Source organism: Misgurnus anguillicaudatus, chromosome 14 (assembly GCF_027580225.2).
Source record: "Misgurnus anguillicaudatus chromosome 14, ASM2758022v2, whole genome shotgun sequence".
Classification (NCBI taxonomy): Eukaryota; Metazoa; Chordata; class Actinopteri; order Cypriniformes; family Cobitidae; genus Misgurnus; species Misgurnus anguillicaudatus.
This window is the reverse complement of record NC_073350.2, coordinates 9166170-9184680: the sequence shown is the minus strand read 5'-3', so window position 1 is coordinate 9184680 and position 18511 is coordinate 9166170. Positions and strand designations below refer to the sequence as shown.

Genomic DNA, 18511 nt, shown 5'->3' with positions numbered 1-18511 from the left:
TTTGGCTGCAATTGAGTCTTCAAACACATTAACAACATTTGCCATTTTTAACAAAAAATGTTTTATTCACAAGTGCATTATACACAAGTTACACCATAGTTGCAGTGTAAAGCACAAAAAATTAAAACAGAGCAAACGTGAACCAAAATGTGCGTGAACAGAAAATAAAAACAGTTCGGAGAAAATGGAAGAGCATCTTTACATTAGGATTTGTCCAAATTAAAATCTTCACAAAGATCCCTTTTAAATTAAACTCATTTCGGTTGACTATCAAACTGAGAAAGTAAATGACACAAACGCCTGTTCATACATCAGATACTTTACATGACCAAGTGTTGTTTCATCCAAGGTCTTAAAAAATAAACTTAGTGCAAAACATTTGAAAACACTAATCTGTCAGCTTGATGCATGGACCGAAACTTTCAATGAGGCTCTTTACAGAGAAAAAACAACCTTGAGGTGTAAATGAGACCCAAAGAGGTGCTCTCAAATCAAAACCAGTAAAACTCTAACCCATCAGGCTCTGTTCTTCAGCTAGTGTTTGTCACCCTGTGGTTTTCCAGGTTTTTTGTCTTGTTGTTGTCCACGACCTGTGCCTGGCGCACCTCTGCCACGACCTCCAAAGACACCTAAAAAACAGCAGAGAAGGTCAATATTTTGTGTGTATTTCATAAACTCTGACCTCAACTGAAAATGTTTGATTTTCAACAGAACATGGTGTAGTGGAATGTAGTAAAAAAAAAAAAAAAATGTAAATACATCTTACCTCTTCCTGCTGGGCCTCCTCTTCCAGGTCCACCTCCTCTGCCCTTTCCTTGTGGTTTGTTCTGCTGCATTCCACCTCGGCCACGACCCTTTGACGTTACTTCCTCTTTCACCATGTCTATGATCTCATCAGGGATTCGTAAGTATTTAATGGTGCTACCTCTGATGTAACATTCCGGCATCCTCCAAAATTTATCCCCATCCTGAAAAAACAGGTCAATGACATAATTTAGATTTTACCACAAATCTTATCTTCTCTCTATTCTGTTTCTCCAACAATGTCTGAAACATTTAATAAACGCTGACTTGGCCTTTCTATGGGTTGTATTTTACTTACCCGTGAGGTACAAATAACTTCTCTCAAATTGATGTTCATCCAGTTGTCACAGCTGACCAGATGACCGTTGTACGTCTCACCATTCTTCAACTCCACCAGCTGGAAACAAATGTAGGCCGACTTAAAGATGCAGTGTGTAATTTTTTGAAGGATCTCTTGACAGAAATGCAAAATAATATACAAAACTATATTATATGGGGTGTATAAAGACCTTTTTATAATGAACTGTTATGTGTTTATTACCTTAGAACGAGACCTTTTTATCTACATACACGAGGGTCCCCTTACATGGAAGTCGCCATTTTGTATCGCCATTTTTCTACAGAAGCCCTTAACAGACAATTTTTTTTACCAAGTTATCTCCTACGATGACATGTTTGTCCGGTGGCAGCTACCGTAGCTTCTCTATGCGTCTTAAAAGCGAGGGGTGAGCAGTGGACTAAGCTGTTGATTGCAATTCGCAACCTCACCACTAGATGCCGCTAAAATTTACACACTGCACCATTGACAATTCCTTAAATTTTTTGCGTTAACTGAAGGGTTCCCAAATTCAAGGACTAAATGTGGGGACACATTTCAAGTTAAAGCAAGGTTACATCGTGTTACCTGTTAAATGTTGAGGCTTAACGATAAAGACAGGGTGACGCGGGAGCCAGGAAGTATATGGCTATCTGAAATATTGCCAAAGATGGCGTTACAGGGACGCAGGAAGTATGGCAAGGGAGACGCAGCATCTTGTTCCCTTCTCAGGGAACAACAGTTACATACGTAACCCGAGACGTTTCATGTGTCAAACACAACTATGCAAAAAAGCATTTTGGTATGAAATCAAAATTCGCATACAGAAGATATAAGCATTTAATCTTCACGTGTGCTTAAAAGGCTAGAAATTTTATGATATTATCCTACACTACACAGGGAATAATATTTTTTTTCCAGAAAACTTCTTGCATAAAATAGATTCAAGCACTTTCAATGACCTGTATATTTTCAAGGGCCTTGAATTATTTCCCCCAGATTCACAAACTTTTAAGAAACCGTGGGAACCCTGTAACGGGTTTTATGGTTTTGGCATTTTGCATCATGTGACACAACACATTTTTTAGTATCCTTTGTTCCAGAAGTAAATAAAATATGTCATTAATTATCTCCATTTGCATTTCAATTTCCTACAATTGGTTTGTGTGTGAAAGTACATCCAAAATTAGCTCCAACCGTGGTACAAAATTACCTTTCATCCATTTATTAATAATATTTGTGTGTGTCAAATTGAATGTAATTGTGTCTATTGCTATGGCAACAGCAACTTGTGAACCATACTGTTGCTGTTTTTCCACGATGGTATGTGGATGCCGTGTGCTGCCATGGTAATAAATTAAAAGTCTGTTAGCACACACGAAACAATTCAGGTGGTTCTGAATACTCACCATCGGGTGGTTCTGTGCTGTCTTTAGTAACGATAACGGGAGCTGGGAAAAGATTAAACAAAATTATCAAATCACCATCATAACTACTTATTTTAGCATCACAAAACAATAATTCTGTCTTCACAATAAACTTCAAAGTGTCTGCTTTCAAAAGAGACCAAACGTGTGTGTTTAACGTTAGAGCAAATGCTTTATGAACTGTATCTATTTTAGTTTGGGTAACTTATGACATTTTTGGGGGGTTCAAAAGGACGGTAAAAGCCAAAGAGGTTAAATCGCCCAAAACTTGGGATTTTGCATTTGATGATGTCGGTGTACTCTCGACAGAGAATCACATGGGAAATGAAAGTTACGTGATATATCGGTCAATGTCCAACAAATCAGCGATTTTTTGGGGGTATCGGCTTTAAGATAGATTGTATTTTTACATTAACAGGTGGATTCGTTTAAACACGAACATTATATATCAGAAACATATACCCCTAACTCACTGCGCATAGAAGTGAGCGCCAAACTAACGTTACACCGGTTCAGTAATGCATTGCACCACGGCTTCGTTTATTTTCTGATTAGGCATCAGGATAATCAACATTTACTTACCATGTCAGCTACACGACTGGTTAATCTCTTTGAAATCTGTTGATCAAATCAGTTGAGGTTTGAAATCACAAAGGTTTGTTGCGAATCATCCGTATAACATAATGCGGTCGAAATGACTGCTGCTGTACTTCCGGGTGAGACCGGAACTTACCAGAATAAAAGTCTGGAAAAAATACTGGCGCTGTTTGCATGTTATCAAAATATTTATTTGAATATTTTTGAGACTTATGTTATTTTGGCACAGATGCAACATATCCATAAATTGTATTTATTTTAAAATATTGCAATATTTTACACAATTGGTTATGGAAATAGACAATATATGTATATATACACATACACACACACAACTCAATTTACAATATTAAACAAGCAATATTAAGAGTCCACTTCTGTCTTGTTGCTCTGTTCTCCCCGCTCCCTTTTCTTCAGATTTTTTCCTTTTAATTTCTTATTTTTCCTGATCTTGTCTAGTTCGTTTCTTCTTTTTTCTTCCAAATCTGGATCCTGTGATTAATTTTTAAACAATTATTGTTCAGAAAGAAAACTAAACCATGCACACAATGTAATTTTGTACATACAGCTTTTTTGACAGTGAAAAGTAGTACTTAAGAAATCTTACTTTTCCCTCTAAAATCATCTGTTTCCGCTTGTTTATCTTCTTTTTCTCATCAAAATCGGTTGACTCCAGTTTCTACAACAAAATAAAATATTATGTGTGTTCTGTATAAAATGAAATTAAATGAACTCTCAGAATCTAGAGGCTCACAATTTCACACTGTCGTCTGGTCACATTGACTTGCGTGAGGATCTTCAACACCTCTTTTTCTTGAACAGGAAATTCCTTTAGTTTCACCTCTAAACACAAAAATGATGCAAAAAGTTATACTTACAGTAAAACATTACAATACAGTACCTTTATTGGGCATTAACAGTAAGTTAATCAGCAGAGCGTAGAGTTTTTCCATTGGGCACCATTTTAAATTTTTTAGTGTCAACAACTGTAAAACCATCTAAATTACTTTTTAATTCAGATTTAAAAGGTTTTAGTGGTAAACTTACGGATCTGTTCCTCAATGGCACTGACAAGGTGGATGTCATACTGAGTGACCAGTGTGATGGAAACACCATTTCGGCCTAAATCACAAACAAAAAATATTTAACTGAACTACACTAGTCAACATTTGAAGTGAATCAAAACCTTTCATAAAAGTGGTGTTAAAATTTTGAACAATACCCATTCTTGTCTTTTGACAACTTCGATTAAAGGCACACAAGGCAAGTCTGAGTATTATTTCTCTACTAGCTCCCCCTCGTGTCTGGGAGTAAATGCTTTCTATATCTGAGACTTTACGAGACTGAAGGACACCGGGTCGGATACAGCGAACTTGCAAGTGGGGTATTCTTCCTACAGACGGTAGGGGCGGGTGAGAGAGTCTTCATTCGTCATGTAATGAGTCATTTAACCATATACCGACTTACGAAGATGATTTATTAACATAAAAATGCTGCCTTGTGTCCCTTTAACATTTTTGATCCACTTCAAATGCTGACTAGTAGTTATTTTAACTAAGCACCAATCTTGACAGATACTAAGCATTAATATCGACAAAAAACTTGTAAGTCTGCACTAAACTCACCAGCTCGAGCAGTTCGTCCCACTCTGTGGATGTAAGTTTTTGGCAAACCTGGTGTGTTGTGATTGATAACAACTTGTACCATAGGAATATCCAAACCCCTTCAGATAAACAAAAAAACACCAAACAATATATTAGAGAGGAATAAATTATTATTAACCTTAGGTTATATTATTTGCTTTTTGTTTTAAACTTTTGTAATAAAACTGTATTTAACCTAGGAGGTCAATAACACACATATATTAAATAAGCTCATGAGGGGATTGATTATATGCTTTATAATCTAAGGAAAGGTTATCTTGGACTCTTTCTCACAAATGCTCAAACTGAAACCCAACACAGAAAGGTAGGGTTTATGATTGGTTGTTTCTGAAACTTTTGTTAGAGTGATGATATCGGAGAAATCAGTTTTCTCTGCACCTGGATGCAACATCTGTTGCTATAAGGATTTTGAAGACGTTGGACTTGAACTTTGCAAGGTTGGCAAATCGTTGTCTCTGAAAAACAAAACACACAATCAACCAAAAGCCAGACATTTTACAAAGAGCAACAATCAATTACAACTATATAACATCATGTCACCTACCTGCTTCATCATTGAGTGCAGAGAGATGGTTGGGAAATTGAATTCACGCAGCATCATTGTGAGTATCTGACAGTTCCTGTAAAATACAAATATTACAATGTCATCTTAAATTTTAGCTCTGACAAATAGTTTTAAGGCCCCGAAACTGAGAAACTTACTTGCATGTGTTGGTGAATATTATAACAGACCAATCATCATGTTCATCCTGGAACTTCTGGATGAGATGGACCAGGTAAGCATCCTTGACTTTCTCAGGTGTGAGGATGTATCTCTGATCCAACTCTTCTACTGTTCGCACCCTGCCAGAAAAAAAGCTTTAATTTCACATGTACAGATGAAAATATTTAGAAAACAGATCAATCGAATTGTCTTTCACTTGTTTTGTTGGGGATAATAAAGTATTATCTTATCATCTTCTAGTCTAGACTTGAGCGGTGACTTACTCAGATTTGTGCTCCCAAAAGAAAGGTCTGTTCAAGGCAATGCTCTGTAGCTGCTGCAGTGTATCTGTAAGTGTGGCACTGAAAAGCAGCGTCTGCCGTTTCGCTGGAACAACACTGAGAATGACCTCTAAATCTTTAGTGAAATCTGTGCAGCCCTGCTCCAAAAGACGGTCGGCTTCATCCATGATCTGCCAAGAAAGACAGGAAAAACTGCTTTAAGACATTTAAAGATAAAACAATCATTTTTAGTTTCTTTAAAGTTCAGCATATTACCAGAAACTGAATTCTGTTTAAGCTGACGGTGTCAGAGCTTCTGATGTGATCAGCAAGACGTCCTGGTGTCGCAACAACAATGTGGGGCTTTCTTGACAACTCCAAACCTTGGGTCACCATGTCTTAAGAAAGAAAAAGCATCAATTTATATATTTTATTTTAATTTTTCTAGTCATTTCAGTTAACTGGGTTATGTTTTATATAACAACAAAAAAATTGAACACACAAAGCTCAATTTCAAAAAACATAGATATCTTAGAATTGAACATAACTTTGAAAAATGATGTTTATTTACTATACAAACATCTATGACTTTATTTGGATTTTCATCTTTAGAAACTTCCGAGTCTTGAAAACCACAATGTCAAAGTCCACGTGACACGTCTTTCCAGGTTTTCCATAAAAGTGGAAATCCCTGCATAGGGGTCACTCATACAGTGATGGATTTGTTTATTAAATATGCTAGAAGAGGTTTTGTTTTGTCTTAACTTACCCATTCCACCCACAATGATACAATCTTTCAAACCCAGTGGCTTTCCTAATGCTTTAAACTGTTCTGCTATCTGGTAAGCAAGCTCTCTAGACAGACAGAAAGACAAAAATCCTCATTAATTTTCTTGTGAATTATCTGACATTAAAGATTACAATATAACAAAATTAACAGATTTGTATAAAAAGTTGTCAGAGTAAAGAGGTAAACCTGGTAGGGGTTAAGACCAAGCAGAAAACACCATAAGGATCCTCAGACAGCTTTTGCAGCACCGGGAGAACGAAAGCTGCCGTTTTCCCACTGCCAGTTTTGGCACATCCCATGCAATCCCGACCTGCGTGAAACACAACCAAGATGAAGCTTTATTGTTTACTACGACCACCCAAAACATACGAACGTACAACTTGACACTTTGACGCAGCACGAGGTATTTGTTTCGCATGGGGAATGCTGTTATGAAACAAAATTGGAATCTTTACCATCCAGTATGGCAGGGATGCATTTTTCCTGTACTGGTGTTGGTCGACTCATGCCCATCTGCTTACATTGCTGGATCAACCAATCACACAACCCGAGAGACTCAAACGTAGACATTTTACACAGCAATATGTCTATTTAAAATCAATACTCAACGGAATATATATAACATTGGAAATTTAACAATATTATAATATCTTAATGTATATCCAGCAAGCGTCCCTTTAAATACCGATTGTAGCTTTCCTCGTGTGATTCTCGGATGGACGCGTGAATTACACGTCATGTGATGACGTGAAGACCACGCCCCTCACGGTCAACACGGAGCTGCGCGCGCGCGTTCTTTGCTCAGATTTAATTAGAGGAAATATGTCAGATATAACAGTCAGGGTTGCTCCGAACCGCTTAATCGCAGATAAACTAATATTAAATGATATTACATGTATTTTATTTTAAATAGAAAACGGCGTCATAGATGTAATGACGAGTTTTGCGGGAGTGGCGTGTTCGTGAGCGCGCAGCCTTTGCGGGGTCGCGCAGGTCCGGAGCGTGAGAGCGGAGCGCGCAGGTGATCTCTCAGCAGTCAGCACCTGGCTCGTGTTCTTCGGTACAGGCCGTGCAATATTAAAAGAGGTAAAATAATTCATTGCTTTTTCCTTTATTTCATTTGTTGTCATCATAGCACCCTATGAACTTTGTTTGTGTTTGTTTACTGTCCTTTAATATGACGTGTCTTGTTTTATTATTTAGTAATATATTAAGCATGAGCAGCAGCGGTGGTTTGGGCTTGTGCACATGATGATCTTCCTCATCCTCGCTGAGTATGGCGGAGTCGGATGCTGTGCAGTTCATTGTGAATCGAGCTCAATGCAGGTACACACTCATGACAACAGCCTCATCATTGTATTGCATGATGCATCAGATACACAGAGGCTTTCAATACTCATGCAAACTTCAATGTCCATAAGGAACATAAATAACTTACTAACTCTTAATGTCATTTAAATATTGGTTGTATTCGGTGACATGAGGAGAATAGAGGAACGTGTCTTGTTAGCAGTGTTTTAAAATACCAGTATTATTATTAAGGGCAGTTTCCCGGACAGGGTTAGATTAAACCTGGACTGGGCCATAGTTTTTTTTTAGTTTTACCTTACAAAAATAAAAAACATTACTGGTGTGCATCTTGAGACAAGGCAATGGCACTGATTTATAATATAAGCTGTTTTCAGTTAAAACAGCTCAAACAAGCATTTAGTCATGGACTAAACCGCCGCTTAAAGTATTTTTCTTAAATCATTTTGTTGCACCCCACATGAAAAAATACTGTAGCATGTCATATTTGCTGTAATCGACGAAGTATACTATAGTATATATCAGTAAGTACTACACTTTGTTAATAAGCACTATTCTAATCTGTAGTATTGACTATAGGGAAATAATAAACTCTGGTGCATACTGTAGTGTACATTAATATTTATTATGGTGTTACTGGAATTGTACTTCAGCTTTCTATAGTGTATACTACAGTATTTTTCAATTGGTATTTTGGGAGTTTAAGATGTGGTTAAAAATTATATGGAGGAAGAGCATAATTGACATTCATAGATTGGATTGTGTAAATGTATTAATAGTCCTTTTATATCTATCTTAGTTTTGTTCTGTGTTTACATTTACGCATTTGGCAGACACTTTTATCTGAAGTGACTTGCAGTGCATTACAATGTATCCGCTTGTTAAGTAATGATATAAGGAATACTGTTTCCGGGTCCAAGCCTTATTAATTTCAAAAGAGGGTATTACTTAAACAGAAGTTTATGAGCAGCGCTATTTATTCATATTACATGTTTACCTGAAAAATGAATAAACTCACAGTGTACACTGCAGTCTCCAGGCTCACAGAATCACAGAATATATTAATAATTCGTAAAAAGTCCATGTCTGGTCATCTCAGATTTTATGATGTAGATAAAAATTAGGATTGGTCATTTTTGGCAGTTTTGCATTATGATACGAGTGTATATTAGCGTGATTTTTTTTGTTTTGTTATTTTCCTATGGCATTTGAGATCGGATGGACCTGGAAGTGGCGCATGACGTCAGACTTAACAAGCGGATACATTTTATCTTTTATCAACATGTTTGTTCCCTGGATTCAATCCAGAGCACACTATACAAAACACAACAAAATAAATAATACAGTGTATTTGTTTTGTTGTGTTTTTATTTTGTAAGGCCTTAATCCTGGTCAGGAATCCCTTGAATAAAAGTAATGTTAAAAAATACAATAAAAAAAGTCTTCTTTAATAGCTTAACAGCTCAATCACATTTCTAAAAGTACAGACATATTTTGAAAGAAGAAAGGCAGAGGTTCAAATTACTGATAGACTGATATATTACAGTGGCCGATGTTTCGGACGATATTTGCATCGGCCAATTTAATCTTTTTAATCAGCCAATAAATCTTTCTGTTCCTTAAATTTGTTGTTTGTAATAAAAAGACCCAATCGTACACTTTGTAACATGATGTTATGTTGTGTTAAACAAAACAACATTCAACATGCAGCAAAGTCTTATTTAAGACAGTACTGTATGGTGTCAGATCTGCATTTTGTTGTCAATTTTTTTACTACTTTAAAAGGGTATAATTATAATATTCTGCATAACACATTTTTATTTTGTTCTAAGAATTATCTGTTTTTTTTTCTCATTTACTGTAATAACTTTAGTCCACATTGTTTTATCAATATAGGTATCGGCAACGGCAAACTCGTATTGGTTGACTACTAGTATAAAGGTGCAGTGTGTAGATTTTAGCAGTAGTAGTGGTGAGCTTACGAATTGCACCCCTCCCTTTCAAAGCACATAGAGAAGATACGGTAGCCATCACAGGACAAACATGTCATCGTCTGAGCCAACGTAGTGACAAATGCTCTCTGTAGAACAGTTTGTCCATTTAGGGCTATTGTAGAAACATGATGGCCCAAAATGGTGGCCTCCATGTAAGGAGACCCGCGGTGTAACAGCTCATTTTAAGGTAATAAAAACAATACAGTTCATTTTGTAAGGTCTTTATACACCACTGATAATATAGTGTTAGTTTATTATATTGCATTGATGTAAAAGGATCCTTTTAAAATGTACACACTGCACCTTTAAATATTTAATATAATAATAATAATAATAATATCTGGTTATAAGTCAAAGAAATTCATTCAAGTAATTCAAAAGTAAAACAACAGTTAACTTAGTGCATTAATTAAAAGTATTTAGTTTTACTATCATCACAAGCACCAGTTGAGTTTGTCAGTATTTGGACACCAACTGTTTGTTGTTTGGTATTTGTAATGCTAATGGGTTCTGTGTCCAAATAGGTTCTTTATCCATTCTGATGAATAATTGAAAAGTATGCGCCATTACAGAGATCATGTTGATGCACCAGTTTAAAAACCGAGAGCAGCTGCTGGTGTGTCTGGATACATCAAGCTACATCTGAAGTTCAAATAACTATGTGAGCAGAGATAATAAGCGGGCAGTGGTGAAGGATAAAGTTGCTTCTCTCTTCTTTCAGCATGGCTAACAACAAGAATAGCACACTCCGTTGTACTTTTTCGGCCCCCGGCCACAGTAACACTCTCCTGAGGGGGCTGTCTGCATTACGCGCTCAAGGTCAATTACTGGATGTGGTTCTGGCCATTGAGAACGAGCGCTTCGAGGTTCACAAAGCTGTTTTGGCGTCCTGCAGTGACTACTTCAGGTGAGACATTAAATTATTTGCATTGTGAGGGCATTTACTATAAAGGCATAATTAAGATATTATTTGGACATTTCCTTTGTTCTGACTTAATAAATGAAATTGCTTAACAGGCACAGTGGTCTTTCATGTGTTGACACTGTTTTAATGAAACATATTTACGTTTACAGGACATATCAGGTTAGTAGTTTTTCATTCTCAAAAAAACCCATGTTTACATTTATTAGGTATTTGGTAGACACTTTTATCTAACACGTGTTTTATCAGAAAACACTAAAGTAATTCATCTTAGAGAGCCAATAATATAAGAAATTTTGTTAATTAATATCAAAAATAATGTTAAACTTTTAACTATTACCAGTTTTTAACATTGGTAACACCAATTTAATGGGAAAATTATTGTTGCATTATTTAAATTATAGTTTTGTTTTTGTTTTGCAAAGAAAAATGAAGGCCCAGTTTCACAGACAGGGTTTAGATTAAACCAGGATTAGGCCTTTGTTAAATGTTTCGCTTAGGATTTTCTCGAATTTTAGAAAAGAACCGACTTCTCCACTTTTTAAAAAAATGCAATTGCGCAACACTCCTGATTGACAACTAGGAGGACCAATAGTCTTGATGATCCACCCGGAAAAAGAAAATCCTCTAAAATACCTTTAAATTAGGACATTTAAGTAGGTTTTATAAATGTGGCTTAGAAAAAACATCACTTGCAGAACAATAACAACTTATTCTTCATGCTGCCATGTTGATTCCAAACCGAGGCCGTGAGGGATGGATGTCCAAAGCGTGTGCTTTAAACCTATTGTTTTGTACCGGGATGCTGGTCATTGGGCCTTCAAAATACAGAAAATACATTGTTTTACAAATATCCACAGGAAAAAGAGCCTCAGAAATCATGGATTGTTAAAATGAGAAGGGACTTATGACCTAATATTGAGATAAAAGCAGCGCAATGTGTATATAAAATTTGTTATTAGCCTGTTGGCTAATCATTAATTTTTTATGTTTTGCCCATGCTCTCTTTTCTTTAAAACACTAATCACGTAAATAGCTTGTTATCAAGTCAATCACATGTCAAGTCAATGTTCATGTCCTGAAAAAACATGACAGAGAAAATACATGAGACATACTCAATGATCTATACAAACTGGAGATTATTTGTTGTCTTAAAATATTGTATCGTTGGTTGCACTATATTAGTGTTTTAAAGAAAAGTAAACATGCTTACAACACAAGAAATAAGCGACTAGCCAACAAGCTAACATCCACAACGGATATCATCTACACAATGCGCAGTTCTCATCTCAAACCAGGTCACATGTCCCTTCTCTGAATGAGGATTTTAGTGCAAGTTTCATTTCGGTTAAAGAGCACCTATTTCATTGCTAAGAACAAAGTTTTTTTGGTATTTAGTATAATACAATGTGTTCGCGTGGTTTATGGTTCAAAAAGCACATTATTTTCCACACACCGTTCCTTATTGTTGCTCCTTTATGCCCTGCCTTCCTGAAAAGCATTGATTTTGTCCTCCGATTGGCCAGCTAACCAGTACGTCGTCAGCCGAAAATGTGATTACTCGGGCTGTAACGATAAATCGTGTGTCCCATTAAAAATGCCTGTCTAAAATCGATTCTGAATCGCAAGGCTGAGTAATTTATTACGCGCATATAAAAAGCAACACTCATCAAACAGAATCATTCAAAATATTCTTTATTATCATGAAAATACCTTAAACAATCTGAAGAACAGCGATATAAATATTCTTCTAGACATTTCCTGGAATAGCGTTTGTAATGCTACCTCTTCTATGGCACAATTAGAGTTTCTGCACGAGAGCGCCCTCTGGCTTTTGGATGTGGCGGCATTTCACCGTAATTCATTCAAATTCATTTATTGAGATAACACGCATTTGCACAATTAATCGTTACAGCCCTACTCCTTACTATGTTTTGAAGATTAGCTTCAAATGCAATACTATCAGGAGTTAATATCGTCTTTATAACCTTATCAATACAAGCTGAATCTGATCCAGAAAATGCAGATGACCGAGTTGATCGATCAACTTTACCAGTGCGGCTTGAGCAGAATGTAACAGATTAGTAAGAATTACTAAAACATCAAAACCATGTCTGTATTTGTGATTGTAGAAATAACAAACAACAAGCGCTACTCGGCACTGCACAAAACTCGTGTTTGAATGATGGTTTAGTCAGTAGTAAATTCTTTAAATATGAAAACATACACTCTAAAAAATTTGCTGTAATTTTGCAGCTGGTTGGCAGTAACTTACTGTAGAAGATAAAGTCAAAAAATGTTTCATGTTCATTTAACTTTAAACAAAATGTTGCCAGTAAATAACATAAATGTAAAATCTACAGTAAGTTACTGGCAGCTAGTTGCCAGTAATACCCATTAATACTGTAATTTCTACAGACATTTTTTACAGTGTAGACTACTTACTGGTTGTGAGTCAGAAGCGGGCAGAATTATGATAATAACCGTTGTGTCCACATCAACAGGCCGAGGAAGTAAACTGTTGCCTACAATCTTATGACAACGATGTAGTAAAAATGGAAACGTTTTTCCTTCGTTTTTTTTTTTTTAAATCTCACATACACATGACAACTCTGTCAAAAAGAAAACATGGATTTGCCAAGACGATTAACAATGCAGTATTATGTGTGTCAGGCCAGTAGATGGCAGGGTTACTTTGTAAGGAAACACTCCACACTTGCGCACATGCACATTAATTTGCAGAATGACAAATACAAACAATCAAGACAGCAAAGCATTGGGCAGTTTTGTTTAGACAAACAATGAGGTAGGTTTATTACTACAAGTGACTTTTTTTTACTATAAAGCAGCAAGACCCACCCACTTTTTAAGACCAATGATAATGGACCCACTCACTTTTTCTCTAATTTAGGGCATACGTTTCTTCACTTGTCAGAGCGCCGTCAGCCAAACCCATTCCACTAGAAGAATTCCCTAATAAATTAAACTCCATTCCGTGTTTTAGCTACATCCTTGACTTCCATATAAATTAAACTCCATTTCGTTATTTCACTACTTTCATCAACTGTACTCTTGCGACACAACAAAGTAAGCAAAGCTTTAAAAGGACAGTAAGTAGGGTTTTAAGTGTTTTATTACTCAAAATCAATGTCTGTATTCATAAACATGTCCTCGTTGGTGTCAAATGATCTCTGCCAGTGATCTGACTTTTCTTTGTAAGCTTGTAATTTCTTCTCTTTGATTACATTGAACGGGTGAATCCAAGGAAGCTTCCATGTCGTTCTGCCATTTGATAAACTATAATAGCAGAGAAGGACAAAAAGCACTAGCCTACCAACACGTTTCCACAACGCGTTTTCATTCAGTACACGTGAACTAGCTGCAACGGACAAGGAGATCAGTGAGAACATAACTGCTACCATAGTTACTAAAGAGCACTATTCGTTTGAATGCAAAATACAATTCACCACTAGATGGGGGTAAATCCTACTTATTGTCCCTTTAAGTGTTTAATTAAAAGGCACCAGAATACAAGAAAATAGCATCTACTCCAGTAAATGCTTTGGACCATTTACATTTTTTTGTTTGCTTCCATCACCCATGTGGAGAAGTATTAATAAACTTAGTATCTTGAGCAGCACGAACCCAGTCCTGTAGGCTGCTATTGCAGTTTTGGATTTTCTAAACTTCTCCGGTTGGGAATGACATGACATGAAGCATAAAGTTGTTTGATCTTTCTCAATCTTCTTAATCCACACAGAGCCATGTTCACTGGAGGAATGAAGGAGTCAAACCAGGACACCATAGAGCTAATAGGTCTGTCACCCAGAGGCCTGAAGCACATTATTGATTTTGCCTACAGCTCCGAGGTCACGCTGGACCTGGACTGCATTCAGGATGTTCTCGGAGCAGCCGTGTTCCTACAGATGGAGCCTGTTGTGGAGCTTTGTGAGGAGTTCCTCAAATCGGCAATGAGCGTCGAGACTTGTCTGAACATCGGTCAGATGGCCACCACTTTCAGCCTCTCCTCCCTCAAGCAGTCCGTGGACACGTTTACGTTTCGTCACTTCCTGCAGATCGCCCAGGAAGAAGACTTCCTTCACATTCCCATGGAGCGACTGGTTTTCTTCCTTCAGAGCAACAAGTTGAAGAACTGCAGCGAGATCGACTTGTTCCATGCGGCTATCCGCTGGCTCCAGCACGACGAGTCCCGGCGAGCCATAGCCCGCGAAGTGCTCTGCCACGTGCGCTTTCCGCTAATGCGGTCCTCTGAGCTGGTGGACAGCGTCCAAACGGTCGGCATCATGGTGGAGGACGTGCATTGTCGACAGTTTCTCTTGGAGGCCTTCAATTACCAGATCCTTCCGTTTCGACAGCACGAAATGCAGTCGCCCCGAACTACCATTCGGTCCGATGTCACGTCGCTAATCACCTTCGGTGGAACGCCGTACACCGACAACGACCGCTCGGTCAGCAGCAAAGTTTACTATCTACCCGACGTCGCGGCACGGCAGTTCAAAGAGATAACGGAAATGGAGATGGGGTGCAGCCATGCCTGCGTATCGGTTCTGGATAATTTTGTGTACGTAGTAGGCGGGCAGCAATTGCAGTACCGCAGTGGAGAGGGTGCGGTCGACATTTGTTTCCGCTACGACCCCCATCTGAACCAGTGGCTGCGAATCCAGCCCATGCAGGAGAGTCGCATTCAGTTTCAGCTTAACGTGCTGCAAGGGCGGCTTTATGCCACAGGGGGGCGCAACAGATCTGGCAGCTTGTCCTCTGTAGAGTGCTACTGCACCAGGAAAAATGAATGGACGTATGTGGATTCCCTAAAAAGGAGGATCTGGGGTCACGCCGGCGCTACGTGTGGGGATAAACTTTACGTCTCCGGAGGTTACGGAGTATCCGTTGAGGATAAGAAGACTCTACATTGTTACGATCCAGCATCTGATCAGTGGGACTTCAAGTGCCCCATGAATGAGCCGCGAGTCCTGCACGCCATGATCAGTGTAAATAACCGCATTTATGCCCTCGGTGGAAGAATGGACCACGTTGACCGCTGTTTCGATGTTCTAGCTGTAGAGTATTACGTTCCAGAGACGGATCAATGGACGACAGTCAGCCCGATGCGTGCCGGTCAGTCAGAGGCAGGCTGCTGCTTACTCGATAAAAAGATTTATATAGTCGGAGGATACAACTGGCATCTTAATAACGTCACAAGCATTGTACAGGTTTATAACACGGAGTCGGATGAGTGGGAACGGGATCTTCATTTTCCAGAATCTTTTGCAGGAATAGCTAGCACACCCATCATACTTCCTCAAACCACCACCCAACGTTAAGAGTTTGTTAAATACAAAGCACAGATTACTTTATCTTTGCATCTAGGCTAAGAAAGGTTGTACCCAAACAGTAGGCTTTGTGCCCAGCTGCACTGCTTCCTGGGCTTCGGCCAGCTCCTTGTTTGTTGTCTGCCATTATTTGTGACTACTGAGGTCGGGCACGCCTGGATTGATCAGTTTGTCCGGTGGTGGCAGACAGGAAACAAGGAGCTGGCTGGAGTTCGGCAGGTGGTGCAGCTGGGCATAAAGCCTGAATTGATTGGAAGGATGAAAACAGGTCATATGTGCTTTTAAATATGCACCATGAATGATTTAAGGTCTGTTTTTATCAGTACGATTTAATGACACAAAGCATTAACTGTCTAGATCAGGAGTTTTCAAACTTTATGATGGCAAGGACCCCCAAATATGATGAACCTTATACGAGGGACCCCCATATTAAAATATATATCAATTTTTTGTCTAAGATACAGTAATTTTGATATTATAAAGACGCAATATTGTTTCCAAATAATTGGCTATATAGTATATCTCTACTTTTTTTGCTTAGTCTCTTTCTGGGGACCCCTTCAAACCTTCCCAGGACCCCAGTTTAAAAACCACTGGTCTAGGTTATCTTACTTCACACTTCAGTAGATTTAGTTATGGCTCTTTTTGTATTCTGTTGTTTAGACAAATCCAATGGGTACATGCACAAATCCCCCATTAGGATAATGTACATAAGGATTCAGTTTTCATGAAGAATGATCTTCCTAAATGTTTTTGTCATGTGTGAATGATTTAGGGCATGTTTACATTGATGCGACTAACAGACACAAGAGCATTAACCGGCAGGCAATATTTGCACAAACTATTCAACCAAATCATCTTATAAACTTTTATTATCACCTTTATAATATTAGGTACCTAAATTCATTTTTCGGCATATAAACAAACAAAAAAAATCAGCTAGCTAGCTATAAAACAGGGGGCATAATATAATGACACAAGCTGCTTGTTCAAAACGTGAAGTGTCCCACTTTGTGATAATAGCTTTACAAACAGTTTGCCTACATATTCCTTATGCTCATGATGTGTACGGTGTCCAATGTCTCTTTAATAGACTTGACAGATTTTATCAGTGATCAATATCATATGTTGCACCTCATATTTCATCTGTAGTCAAAACACCACGGCAGCTGAAATGATTTTTCATAGAATTATGTATCATCACATAGAGATGGGTAGTTTTGGGTTATCAATTTTTGATATGTGAATGGTTTTGTATTTTCTTCAATGATAAATTGCCTGGGACAGTACATTGTATACATTTGGCATCAATATGTACTTCTGAGGTACTAATATGCACTCAAGGGTGTACTTTTTGAAAGGGTACCGCCCCAGTGACAACTTGTGTATTTTTTCTGCGTGTGTAGGAACCATTAAAGAAAAGCTGTGTACGTTTTCATTCTGAACACTTCAGGGATATTTGTATCACTACAAAGGCCTGAATTTACATTTTGACACACAATATTAATTGGATGAAAATGTGTCCAACCTTTACAGGTGTTTTTTCAACTAAGCAAGCACATTTCATTATGCACTTTAATCAGTAATTCAGTGACTGATATATAAAAAAGGTGCGTTGTTTTTTGAATGTATAATTTGTTATGTATGTCTATATAGTCTGCATATGGAGCAGATGGATGGGCTGATGGTCTTAACTGATAATGAAAACGAACATTCCCAGTTTCTTCATTGGCATGTTTTTTTTTTCAGAATATGAATGTTTAAAACACATTGAAGTAAGAAACTTCCTAAAGTGAATTTTTTGTAACACTTTATAATAAGGATGTTTTGTTAATATTATTTGAGTAAATTAGTTTACACAAAGTAACAATGAACAATACTTTTACAGCATTTATCAAACTAAGCATTTATAAATGCATCTGTTAACATTATGAACATACACGAATGAACAATTGTATTTGTTTTAAACGACAACCCCAACCCTAAATGTCAAAAATATATTGTTCATTGTTTGTTCATGTTAGCAAATAGTTAGTGAATGTGACCATCCATGATATCCATTTTTGTTTTGTGACATCCTATGTTTAAATGCATTTGTTGTAGATTTTTTTACTATTACTATTAATTTCATATGAAGGAATGTTAAGAAATATAAAGTTAGTTGTGATTAAAAGCTTTTTTGGCATGTTGTTAATTACCACAGAAAATAGTTAAATTAAGGCTCAGCGGGTCATTTAAGAAAATATTAAATACTAAAGTAATAAAACATAGCCATTAAAACAAGCATTATATGCGTTACCATAATGTTTGTGTGATAAAATCACTTACAGTATTAACCTTGTGTGTAAAGTTAT

The 18511-nt window shown here is 37.4% G+C and overlaps 3 protein-coding genes across 4 annotated transcripts; 1 reads left to right on the top strand and 2 right to left on the bottom strand.

Moving 5' to 3' along the window:
• Nucleotides 1-44: 44 nt before the first annotated feature.
• Nucleotides 45-3271, bottom strand: lsm4 (LSM4 homolog, U6 small nuclear RNA and mRNA degradation associated). The gene is made up of 5 exons (XM_055183668.2): nucleotides 3130-3271; nucleotides 2530-2571; nucleotides 1103-1201; nucleotides 767-968; nucleotides 45-629 (listed from the first exon to the last, which is right to left on the bottom strand). The coding sequence occupies exons 1-5, from the start codon at nucleotides 3130-3132 to the stop codon at nucleotides 535-537; spliced, it is 441 nt and encodes a 146-aa protein (XP_055039643.1). The 5' UTR covers nucleotides 3133-3271; the 3' UTR covers nucleotides 45-534.
• A 42-nt stretch (nucleotides 3272-3313) lies between these two features.
• Nucleotides 3314-7306, bottom strand: ddx49 (DEAD (Asp-Glu-Ala-Asp) box polypeptide 49). The gene is made up of 13 exons (XM_055183645.2): nucleotides 7038-7306; nucleotides 6769-6892; nucleotides 6562-6647; nucleotides 6069-6190; nucleotides 5796-5983; nucleotides 5511-5651; nucleotides 5353-5428; nucleotides 5187-5263; nucleotides 4770-4867; nucleotides 4192-4266; nucleotides 3899-3987; nucleotides 3752-3823; nucleotides 3314-3636 (listed from the first exon to the last, which is right to left on the bottom strand). Exons 1-13 carry the CDS (start codon nucleotides 7150-7152, stop codon nucleotides 3508-3510), a joined length of 1392 nt encoding a protein of 463 aa, XP_055039620.2. The 5' UTR covers nucleotides 7153-7306; the 3' UTR covers nucleotides 3314-3507.
• A 62-nt stretch (nucleotides 7307-7368) lies between these two features.
• klhl26 (kelch-like family member 26) lies at nucleotides 7369-16297 on the top strand. Of its 2 annotated transcripts, XM_055183626.2 has the most exons (4): nucleotides 7371-7668; nucleotides 7786-7908; nucleotides 10606-10791; nucleotides 14567-16297. In XM_055183626.2, the coding sequence occupies exons 2-4, from the start codon at nucleotides 7859-7861 to the stop codon at nucleotides 16146-16148; spliced, it is 1818 nt and encodes a 605-aa protein (XP_055039601.2). In that variant the 5' UTR covers nucleotides 7371-7668; nucleotides 7786-7858; the 3' UTR covers nucleotides 16149-16297. The 2 variants fall into 2 exon arrangements, with proteins under 2 accessions (XP_055039602.2, XP_055039601.2); XM_055183627.2 differs by lacking the exon at nucleotides 10606-10791 and having other exon boundaries at nucleotides 7369-7668.
• Nucleotides 16298-18511: the final 2214 nt, after the last annotated feature.